At 40.7% G+C, this 12,726-nt stretch overlaps 1 protein-coding gene across 4 annotated transcripts in view; it reads left to right on the plus strand.

The window, feature by feature from the left end:
- LOC124722488 (serine-rich adhesin for platelets-like) overlaps nt 1-12,726 on the plus strand; it is a 365,160-nt gene that overhangs the window by 271,184 nt on the left and 81,250 nt on the right. For 2 of the 4 annotated variants that reach the window (XR_007006449.1, XR_007006450.1), the window contains exon 14: nt 7,639-7,806. Coding sequence is in view for 2 of the 4 variants with exons in the window: in XM_047247643.1 (XP_047103599.1) it covers nt 7,639-7,810 (172 nt within the window). In the remaining 2 variants the exon portion in view is untranslated. Of the gene's footprint in view, nt 1-7,638; nt 7,811-12,726 lie in introns of all 4 variants that reach the window. The other 2 variants (XM_047247643.1, XM_047247644.1) reach the window with 1 other exon arrangement.

Raw genomic sequence — 12,726 nt, forward strand, 5'->3', positions numbered from 1 at the left:
GTCACACACTGTTATCCTGTCTGTTGTCAGTTTTTGTGACCTGGAGCGGCTACTACTAGATAAAGTAGTTCCTCATTTGACATCACGGTTTTCATGTGATCACAAGAGGAGTTGCCCATTGACTTCTAAAACAGTAATTTGTTCCTGACTGTTTTGAGTTCAAAAGCAACTTAATCGCAAATGGTGTTAGGTACTGGATGTGCACAGTAAAAGTTAAGTTTTATGTTGTTCTTGAGGGTAATGTTTACTTGAAAATGCTTTCTATGTCCCAATGTGCCACTGAGGAAATGTACATATTTTTCCCACAACTGATCAGTGCTGGCATGGGAAAACTGAGTGCCAATAGTACGCACACTGTCCTGAATATCTAAACTAAATAAATCAAATGCGTCCATACAAGAAATATTTGCAGTAGAGTGTAATTGCACTGATGCAAATGAAACTAATGTTGTCATATTTTTACATATTGCTTGCAAAGTTCGCGTCCTAAGAACAGTTACTTTCCCTGTTGTAAGCTGTGAGATGTAGACATGATTTCTATAACTTGAGGTGTCACAATTGCTCATATGTATTCTCATTAATGAATGTGACTCAAGCACCAGTGTCTAACTGAAATGGCACATTTTAATTGCAAATCTGTAAAGATGCGGACAGTTCGCAATTATTCATCTCACTATGATTGTCATTTCTGGCTTTTGGAAGACTGCTTCTGGCAGATTTGTGAATGACAAAGCATTTTGCTTTTTATTCACTTGGGGGAAAGCTGTTTTGATTGAGCAAAATTTTGCACTGAGCACATATCTTAGCAATTCTTGCACTTGCATGTACGGTTTGTGAGAGTGTTTCCAGGAGAGTAGGTGAGATAAAGGATGTGAGTTCATATTACAGGATGTGAGATCATATTAGAGGATGCGAGGTCTTATTGCTTTCCGTTTTCTCAAGTTTAGATTTGTGTGTAGCAGAGTTTACTTTGTCGGTCTTTTACAGGCACACTGGCTGTGTGTGTTCTGACTTGTGCCAATGTCAGCATCTCAGTTGGTGCAAGAAACAATGATTGTGGCCATTCATCACATGACTCCTAACACAAGGCTTCGGAGCATATGAATTTTCAAACAAACAGGTTGGCTGCCATATGTACTGTTTGCAACTGCTGTCAACATGAGCTTTGTGGGGCAATGCCCACTTCAAAGTATCTGCAAATAGCGTTGCAACAACAGGCATTTGAAAATCAAGTTCTATGAAGTTATGTTCCTCATGAGCTTTGATTACTTTCAGTACTTCATTGAGACCAGGGTTGTGGTGCTTTAGACTCTCAGCTTGTATTCCATTGTCATTAAGGTTCTGAATAATAGCATCATGAAGCATTTTCTCTTAAAATAAAGTTTCACAAAGCTACATTTGGAATGAGCAGCAGCTACATGAATTTAGACATCAGAAATATTCATCTAATTTCCAGAAATATTCATCTAATTTCCAAATTACTTTCTCGTAGGGTAGAGTGTGGGGCTCTACTTGGGGGAACAACTTGCAAAACAACCTAAAAACTGACACTCCTATCCAAGAAAAAAATAAAGTATGTCATGGGTCACCTGTGATTTTGTAGACTGCATAGTGTTCTTAGAACTGTGATTTGTATTTTGTCCAGTCCTCTTGTTTTTCATCAAATGAACGGGCATTGGGGGTGAGGGTCGGGGGGGCGGGCGGGGGGGGGGGGGGGGGCACCTGGTCTCCAGAATCCTGTGCTTCAGCTGTGGTTTGCTTGGTCACTGATATTAATAATGTCTGAATTTGTTGGCTCTGAAACGGAATGAATAAGTGCAGTGAGTGGTTGGTCTCCTGTAGCTTACACAAATTAAATATACTTCAATATTTAAGAAAAACATACAGTATTGTTTAAAATTGTGACATAGATGGGAAAAAATTGGATTAGTATGATGGTGATCAATCTAGGGGCAAACGAATCCTCAGCAATCCCATCTTCATTGCCAGAAATGTTTGTTGTGTCTATTGGTGAACAAGGTAGCATAGACACTTAAGCATTTATTTAATGGCCAAAACATGAGCCTGTCTATTTACAATATTTACAGAATTGGTAGATTTATACATAACTTTCATGTTATAGGACGTAACTGTTCCACACTGTCACAGTTCTGTAATAAGTTCTGTAATAAGTATAACTGTCTGAAGACTAATGTTCAATCATTTGCTGATTATCAGATTAGTAGCCTTCTGATAGGTCCTTCTATTCTCATTCTCACCCCAAGTCTTGAGATTTGGGCCAGAGCCTAATGGGTAGTGATTTAAAAGGTCAGGCAGAGCGGTACATTTGGTTGCATGAGCTGAAGTGATGACGGTGTCTCCTGGTGGTGAAAGTGATGCTACCCATCAGACAATGTTGATAGCATTGTTTAAGTAATTATTCACTTTGTTTTCAACACATTTATGCATGATGGATGTTTAAAAATGTTTACTTATCATATTATTTAAATCCAGCCATGAAACAGGGACATGGTTCTTTTATAGTGAAGGTCACAATTTCATGGTATTCTCTTGGCTCTGATGTTGCTCTCTTAAGTTGAATTTTCCCTAAAGATTATATAGACATTTTAGATTACTAAGTACATGGGTAGTAAAGATGATGGCCTCTATGATCTATTGAGGACAGATGAAGCACACGTGGAGCTCAACTGCTTGTCTGAGCAAACATCTGACAGTTGCAGTATTTCAAAAGCCATTTAGTCCCAGAACATTCCAGAAATCAGAAATGTTAAATAATAATTAGTTGTAGGATGCAGGAATGGAACCAATGGTTGACACATTGCCAGTCAGTGACTATAACCACTTCATCACAGTGAATGACTCAAAGCATGTGGCATTGCTCCTCCTCTTTGCAAAATATTGTCTCATTGTTTTGGAGTGGACTATAGATTTTTGGGTCTGGTTATAATTGGCCATCCTTCGTGTGGTGGTGGTGGTGGTGGTGGTGGTGGTGTCACATCATCATAGTCACTGTGATGTTCAAATGGAATTAATTACATCAATACAAAGTGATGGTCACGCATGTCTTCGTATTCCTTGTGTCAGAATCCTGTGTTATCGATTGTCCTCACTGGATGTGCCCTGGAAGGGCTTCATGTGAAGGACTTGGATACCGTCTCTGCATTTGGGTATCCCAGTGTAGGCTCATGATGTTCGATTTTGTAGGATTAGGTATTGGCCAGAGTGGCACTTCAATAATCATTTTTCCTGTAGCAGAACTTCTGCTTAGGTATAAAAATCCCTAATAGATTGTCTGGGTTGTAGCTTGCAGGTCGCTGTTTGCTGTTTTAATGTTTATGATCTTTATCATGGGTGCCAAATATCTGTATGTATGCCAGCTTTCTTGCTTCTGCATTTATGATGATGATCTGTTTATGTAATCATCTAGAACTTCACTTGTTGAAAGAGAAATAAAATATCCTCTGTTGTGGCTGCCTGTTGATGGTGGATAAGGAAAATGGTACATAACCTGTAGTGTCTTGCTTTTCTCTGTTGTATGTGAAAGTCGCAACAGGCAGAATCATATTCCAGTCTCTGTGTCTGACTTCGAAGTATGTTGAGAACATTTCTTCCAACATCTTATCACAACATTCCTTGTGGCCATTCACCTGCAGGTAAATGACAGTTACGCTGTGAACAATATGGCATCATGAAATAGCTTCCGATACTTTACCATGATCAGAAATCATTATATGTGGTGCCCCTTTTTTCAAAATTATGTCTGTAACAAAACTGATGGTCTTCAGGGCTTCAGTAGTAAACACAATCTTGGTAACAATGTAGACGGTGTGCTTGTCAGTGCTCACTATTATCCATTTACACTGTCATTTGTTGACCTCTCCGAGAGGTTGACTCAAATACGATGAAATGTTGCAACTGCAAGTGGAATGGGTACCAGATGTCTTGTGGGTAACTGAGGCATATGCTGCCATTGTTGGTATTTCCTACAGTGGTGTTCATAAAGTCTAACAGATTGGTAGAGATCTAACCAATGGTACCTGGTTCTGATTATAATATGGGTCTTTGCAAACTCCAACTGATAACTAGGGTAACTATGAACCAGTTTCATCCCACTGGGTTGTAATTCCTTTCATGCCTTGTCCCGTGTAATTGTCTGAATTTTCCTTTTACAGCTTCATCCCTTTCTAAGGATTCTATGGTTTACATAATGTTGGCTCTTCCCTTTCATCAGCTGCATTGTTCATTAGTGCAGCAATAACTTAGATATCAGTAGTGCTATATTTTTCTTTCAATGCATTCTGCAAAAGGCTGTTGGAATACTTGTGTTTGCACCTACATCTGTATTCTACTATGAAGTCTTCTCCTGAAACATCATTATGTATAATGCTAATTGCCCTGATGGATCCTAAGTGTTTGTCAGCCAACATAAAGAATAGTTGTAAGTCACAACAGTATATGGTCTGTCGCATAAATAGTGTCAGAAGTTACTTGTTAGTTCTGGAGTAATTCTTCTTTGGCTTTGAGAGTACTCTGGAGACATACGCGATGACTTCTTCAGCATCTCCCAGATTGGCAGTATAACTGTGTTTATTTGGTGACCTCTACCATCAGTGTCTAGTTCTGTCTCAACATTCTCCTCAAAAAGTGGTATGAGTGGTAAAGATTTTATCACCACCTTTAAGGATACAGAAATATATTTCTTGATCTTAACTCCAAGAATATCTGACATCTCTCTGTAGTAGTTCTTAATGTCACCATTCCTTGCAATTGAAATCCATTATGAAGTATCTGTGGCGAGAGGACATTCCGAGGAAGTCTCTCTCATCACAAATCTGTCAAGGAATTGTAAAATCTTTAATGGTACTTCCTGTGTCTGAATCAGGACAGACATGGTTTTCATTAACTAAGTGCCCCAAGGTTATTATTTCTTGGGCAGTGAAGAGGCTTTTTCTCGAATTCAGGTGAAGATGTGTTTCATGGGCACAGTTGCCAGTGGACTTAAATGTTCTTCAGAGGTCTGTTAGAAAACAATAATGTCATCCAGGAAGAAAAGACACACTGTCAATTTAAGATGCTATCCAAGTTGTCCATCATGCATTCATTGGTGGAGTGATGCCAAAGTCAAGTGGCATAACTTTGAACTCTCAGAGGCCATCAGATGTTATGAAAGCAGCCTTCTCACAGTCAGCCTCATAAACCTCTCTCCGCCAGTAGCCATTCTGCATATCTACAGTTGAGAAATAGCCCCCTCCCCTCCCCTTCTTCCCTCCTATCCCCATACACTTCAGACAGTCCCTGATGTCAATTCATGGCAGTCGGTATGCTTCAATTTTGCTAAGTTTGTTCAGCCACTGATAATCAATGCAGAAATTACATGTGCCATCTTTCTGAAGGCTGGTTGATGTGGTCTCACAGCATCCTTTCTGCTTCCTCTATGCATTGTTCAGCGGGAGACATCCTATATCAGCACTGACAGATGGGCAGATGATCCACTGCATTGAAATGTTGAGTCACATTGAGTCTTCCGGTCTGGCTTGTGTCCTCTCCAGAACTGAATGTGCCCAAAAATTTATGTAGTATTTGCTGACTTTGCTTCTCAGTCAAGTCAGGACCAGTTGGTTGCTGGATATATTAGACTTTTCTGGTGTGCCATCAGTAATGATAGCTTAGAATGGATCTCCATTAACTGCACTGGGCTGACCCTTCTGGGCTGTTTCAGTTGTTCCTATTACATATCCTTAGGAATGAGTTGTGTCTGTTCATGATCATTGGTGGCTCAGAACTCCCCTTGTCCACTTGCAATGGCTTTGTCGCTGGCAGAAAGTTTCTATTCTGAAGCTGAATGCCTTTTTTGCTCTTGACTTTATTCTTTAACTGAGCATCCAGGCCATTGACAAAAATTTTTCTCAGTGACAGTGGTGGGATAAGTGTGTCTTCTGTGATAGACAACTATCCAGAACAATCATTGTCGGGTGATCTTACTGAAGTAGCTTTGTCAATCTGGAGCTCAATATTCCACAATTATAACTGCTTGTGATGCTTGCATCCAAGGATAACAATATGGCTGCATTGTGGTAGGACGACACATTCAAAGAGCTTTATTCTGTCATTGAGAGCCATCCTCACATAACACATTCCTGTCAGCTCCACATATTTTCCATTTGCAACCTCCAGTTCAGCGGCACTTGTATTGCCTTCAGCTGCCGGTGATAAATATCCATAATCATATAAAATAATATCCCTGAATCAACTAGTGCTTGGAATGTGTTGTCAATTGGTGCATTTCATCTGCAGCAGTGCCACCTCCATAGGTGACCACCTTGTTCACTTTGTGATCAATTTTGGCAGCTGGACAAATGGCTGCAACCTATGTTGGTGATGGGGAACAACAGATGATCGTTATAGAGTGACCTCAGTCAGGGTACAGCGATGGGCTGATGGGCTTTGACTCACAGATTGGCTGTAGTTGTCTGTCTCATGTGCAGAAAGTTGCCCCATTATTTAATGTCTTTTGGTGCAACAGTTGTTGAGCACACTACTAGTTTCCTCAAAATAGTGCACAACATGCTCTGGGTGTGCTCAATAGAAAAATACCTGTATGTTGACCTCAGTTTCCCATATTTCCACTTTCTGTGCCGCGATACCCTGTAAAAAAACACAATGAGTTTTTAAATGTAGCTGCATGAGCAGGACTGAAAGATACGCTCATTAATGTTAAATTTAGGCCAGTATGTCATACAGGGACTTGTAAATGTCCAGCATGTAGCCATACTCTGAAACGAATCATGTATACATATCCTGTAAGCTGACGTCTTCCACATCATTTCGATTGTTACGTTTAACACTGTTTGAAACTCTGTGACTTATGTCACTGAGTATGACCCATATTCTGAGACATGAAAGTTTCGTAATTCAGGGAAAAATGGGTTTTATTCCCAAGAACTACTACTAAGGGGGTACAATATTCATGAAAACTGACTACCGCCGTGGAGTGAACCGCACATGGTACGGAAAGTGCATTTCGCCCTCAATAGGAAGGGCTGGTGGGCACATCCAGATCGTAAAGAAGCTGGCAGGCAAGAGAGTGACCTGCTGCTGCGGCCGCTACCTCAACGACCCTCTTGCGTACCTCACGTGACGGCACTCAGTCATCCATTTGGCAGGTTTGTGGCAGAAAGTTGGTGTCTCTCACTCAGCAACACCATGGTGGCGTCATTCGCTCAGCATAATAGCGTGGGAGTCACAAGTACTGCGGAGTAGTTTTCATAACTGTCTGAGGCTAAATTAAAATGATGGAAGTAGAATACAATAAAATTTTTTATGATGTTTACCTGTTACTATTTTTATTCACTTTCATTTTAGTAAAAGTGATACTAGGTCACACGACATGTAGTAACATATCCAAATTTTATTAAAAGAAAACAAAATGAAAATAATAATAGTTGGACTATGAAATTTCACTATGATGCTGCTGTTGCTGGTAATAATATTAATATTGAGAAATGGCATAAGACTATTTAGTAATTTTGTTTCACTGTGTTGGCAGTTTATTACGTTTCAAATTTTAATATTGACTTAAAAGTAGAGGTTTCTGTAAGTTAAATGTAAAATCATTGTTATCATTTATTCATTCAACAGATGCACCAATGATTTTTGAATGCAACCAGTGCTGTGGTTGCAACCAGTCAACATGCAACAATCGAGTTGTGCAGCATGGATTTACTGGCCGGTTTCAGCTGTTTCGTACTCAGAGGCGTGGCTGGGGTGTGCGCACCCTCACTGCCATTTCCAAAGGCTCATTTGTTTGTGAGTAAGTGAATATAGAATTACTTTCTTCATTGAAACCATATATATAGAACAACAGATGTAATAGTGCCGGAATAATTGCCTGCAGTAGTGTTGAATTTGGAACTTCAGATTTTAATATTAAAGTCCTAATAAATAAGAAGTATAGAATGAGGGGAAATGACACAGAAGTACATCACAGGTTTTCGTAGTTAGTCTTCGGACACTAGCAGTGAAGGCAGGAATATATTCACTGACATGCCATCAGTAACACAAGGCCATTCCCTCCATATTTATTTACCTATGCACAGGGCGTCCATAATTAAAATTACAGTTTCAAAATGCTGTAGAAAGAGAACTGCTGCTCAGAATGACTTCAAATTTGAAGAGCGTATTATTGATGTGGGGGAAACATCATGGGGACAAAAAACTATAATTTGACCAATAGATGGCGGAAGTGTCAGAATATACAGGCCAAAGTGCAGTGTGGCAGAGGGAGGACAGCAGTTGATCTGATGTCTGTCAAAGATGTGGCCACAGCATTGCATGAGGGGTCAACTAGTGGTGTGCAAACATGCAGTGCTTGGGGAATTGCCTGAACATTTGCCTGCAAACACAGTGCATAAAATCCTGAAAACATCCTGCATCGATCCCTACGAAATCACCCATGTTCTGGAGTTGCTTCTTGTTTTGCTGCCAACAAGACAAACTCTCACTCTGGAATTTCTTGCTGTCATGGAAATCGACAGTGAATGGCTGTTGAACAGTCTGTGGACAGACAAAGCCCACTTCCATTTCCAAGGACATGTCAATACGCAGAATTGCAGAATATGGGCAACGGAAAATCCATACACTCATCAACCTGTACCGCTTCATTCTGTAAAGGTGACTGTGTGGTGCAGGTTGACAGCAATGTACATCGTAGGGCCAAATTTTTTCAATGAGATGAGTCCTGTGGGTCCTGTTACCTGTACTGTCACTAGTAAACTTTGTGAGTGAAACTTCCTGACAGATTAAAACTGTGTGCCGGACTGAGACTTGAACTTGGGAACTTTGCCCTTCGTGGGCAAGTGCTCTACCATCTGAGCTACCCAAGCACACCAGGAAGTTTCATATCAGTGGACACGCCATTAAAATATCAAGTCTCTGAAATCGCTGTGGCCGGAAAAATATCCTGCAAGAACGGGACCAATGGCTACTGAAGAGAATCGTTCAATGTGACAGAAGTGCAACCCTTCCTCAAGTTGCTGCAGATTTCAATTCTGGGCCATCAACAAGTGTCTGTGTCGAACCATGGTATGGGCTTTCAGATCCGAAGGCCCACTTGTGTACCCTTGATAACTGCATGATAAAAAGCTGCACTCCGCGCCTGGGCTCTTCAACAACATTGGACTGTTGATGACTGGAAACATGTTGCCTGGTTGGACGAGTCTCGTTTCAAATTGTATCGAGTGGATCGACCTGTATGGGTGTGGAGACAACTTCATGAATCCATGGAACCTGCATGTCAGCAGGGAACTATTCAAGCTGTTGTAGGCTCTGTAATGGTGTCATGCATGTGCAGTTGGAGTGATATGGGACCCCTGATATGTCTAGATATGACTCTTGACAGGTGACACGAACGTAAGCATCCTGTCTGATATCTGCATTGTTTCATGTCCATTGTGCATTCTGATGAACTTGGGCAATTCCAGTAGGACAGTGCAACACCCCACATGTCCAGAATTGCTACAGAGTGGCTCCAGGAACACTCTTCTGAGTTTAAACACTACTGCTGGTCACCAAACTCCCCAGACATGAACATTATAGAGCATATCTGAGAGGCCTTACAATGTGCTGTTCAGAAGCTATCTCCACCCGCTCGTATTCTTATGAATTTATGGACAGCCCAGCAGGATTCATGGTGTCAGTTCCCTCCAACCCTATGTCAGACATTAGTTGATTCCATGTCATGTTGTGTTGCAGCACTTCTACGTGCTCCCAGGGGCCCTACATGATTTTAGGCAGGTGTACCAGTTTCTTTGGCTCTTCGGTGTATTAGCCATTATATCCCCATCATTGCTTGTTCTGATACAGATTTCAATAACGCTGTAGATTGTAGTTCATTCACACCATCAGTAAATGAAGAAATGACTGACTTAAAATGAAAATATTGTTCTCGTAGTTCATGATAATGAAAATGAACACAAAGGAGAGCTCTTACATCTGTATTGTATTGTGCAAGTCAGATGCTACAGCTATAATTGATGCACAGTTTAGATGTATTCTAAGTCCTAAACTTAAACAACTTGGAATTTTGCACATTAACAAATATTGCCACAGGGGAAAGGAGTGACAAGTGGGGAAAAAAAAGTTCCAAGAATTGTCTTGTCATTGAACCTGGGATCATCCGCTGCAACCACTGAGCCACCACCTGATAATTAGAAATTGGCTTGCATATGCATACTTCTAGTCTTTTTCTTCAACATGCTTTCAATTTGCTCAGCAGTTCAAGTACTTGGTTGCTAGTTGAAAATTTAATTCGAACTGCTATTCAAGCCAACAGAACGTTTTTGTAAGAAGTATCCAATTGTTATTGGCTGCCATCAAACACCACATACTTAACTTGCACTGAAAATATTTAAAATTTTCCTTTCTTACTCTGCTGCAATGTGTCTATAAAATGCCTTAAACTAATTGAATTAATTAAGATTCCTCTCCAAGAACTGTTGGGAGATCAGTTATTACCTGAATTCATTACTTAAATAACCAATAATTTCTTAACTTAACCTAATGAATCAAAAAAAATATTTGGAGTGTCAGCAGTATGAGGTTTGGTGTATTCAAATATTTCCTTAACATTTTGTTGTGTTAAAAAATTCTTTTTTAACTTGTAATTGCACAAAACAAAAGTATTGTTTTGCAATACTACTGAGTTGTGAACTGACGTTTGCAGTTGAACTTGACTTGACTCCTGAAATTTTGCCAATCAAAGATGATCCTACTTCACATTGATATAATCTATGATTAATGTTATACAGCACCGATTTTCGAGTTCATCTTGATCTGAGGTAATTTTCTTTGTTAATCCAATATGAATTGCTTTATGCAGTCAGCCGTAAGGGATTTTCTTTTAAAGAAAGTAGTTGAGCTGCTTGTATGTTTTCCATGTGAACACTAAGTAATCATAGAGAAGTTTAAGTGGCTGTAGACTAGCACCATTTTCAGGTAGAGTTTACATAAAAAAAGATGAGTTGCAACAGTGCAAAAGTTAAACATCAATGTCAAAAATATTGAAACAAACAGTTTCCATGTAGACCAGAAGTATGTGCTTTGAGTTGTTACTGCAGAATACTTCAGTTATAAGGTTACAAGAGTTCCATGTCAGAAGCTATAGGCATTGCGTTTTGTTGCAGTTGAAGTGTGTGGGGTAGTGAGTGGTTGGCTGGTGGGCACAGTGGAAACACTCTTGACAGTTAAGCATGATTTTTATTCAGTTCAGTACAGAATGTAGTGAGGAAACACTCTATTGTCACTGGCTGGCACTGACTTGTGGGTGGTGGCTTCCATCCTGGCTGCTGAACTGACACCCTGCATTTCTGAAATCAGGTCCACCCATAGGTGGCCGTGTGTGGGGTGCGACTTATTGTCTTCTGGCAGGGGTTGGATGTGAGCTGACACTTTGATGCCCAGTCCCACTAGGAATTCAGTGTCAGTAGCAGCAGTCATGGACAGCCAGTGGGTGGGGCTGTGGCAGCGGGTCCCGGTGAAGGACTTAGGGTTGACGGCAGGTGCAGCCTGGTCTTGAACCCACAGCTGCTGCTGGCGGTGCCCAGTCATCTCGCTCTCTTGCATACCTCTGGCATCATGGTGGTGCTACTGGTTTTCGACGTTGAAAAATAAACTTCTACCTCAAAATCTAGACTTATTGATATGCATCTGGTTTGCATTTGTTTTACTAAAATCCGGCACCTAGTCACATCTCCTGTAACAGGGGACTTGCCACGGTGTGGTGACATCACCCCACTGGCTACACAGTTACCACTGTGTGGTACATTTTGCTGCTGCACTCTGCTATCCTGACTTCACAATCCTTCTCTGTGACTATTATTGTGACTAGAGTGTCACCACAGTGCCAGCTGCTGACTCGCAATTGTTAACCAAGCACTCCACTGTGGCTTCCACACAATTCTGGTCCAAACTGCCAGAGATAGTGGACATGTGTGTGAGAGGTGTGCTTGCTTATTGAATGAATATGTATTGTTTCTCATTTCTGAAAACTGCTTTGATTGGAAGCTAAATATGTAACTGCCGTTTCGTTTTGCCTGCTTGCAGCTCGGTGCATCATCTTTATGGTGAGTGGCTACCTATCTTTTCCTTTTATTGTTGATATTCCAACCTGGAGTTTCCAATGTTTTATTAAAAACTGAGTGTGTCAAACTGTCGTCACAGATGATATGTATTTGATACTGTTGCTGACACAACATTTTGCATGTCATTCATTTCAGATTGATAGATTCACATCACGTAAAAATTGTCTATAACTTGATGTAAAGTTATGAATACCTGTTCAATTAACATGCAATTGGATCTGTGCTAAGACAATACTGTTGTTGCAAGTGATGATTACAATTGATAGCTGATTACATAAACTGGCATGGTGTGTGGATATAAATAACTTTCCAGCTGCAGTGACATAAGGAAGCACACGGGAGCATGTCTACACCGATATATCCAATTCATTGACGCATCTGGCAGTGACTGTCTTTTGCATGAGATCTCATTCTGCACATGATCACCCCTCCCCAAAACCTGCGCACCTTCATCATGCATTGCTGTGTCACATGACAACAATGGGGAGGAGGGGGGGCGGGGGGAGGAAATGCCTGAATGTGGATGTAGATAAGGAGATAGACAGTATAATTATGGCCGGTGCCAGCTTCTTGTCTGCACTTTGGTATT

The sequence above is a fragment of the Schistocerca piceifrons genome, chromosome X, assembly GCF_021461385.2.
Source record: "Schistocerca piceifrons isolate TAMUIC-IGC-003096 chromosome X, iqSchPice1.1, whole genome shotgun sequence".
Taxonomy (NCBI): Eukaryota; Metazoa; Arthropoda; class Insecta; order Orthoptera; family Acrididae; genus Schistocerca; species Schistocerca piceifrons.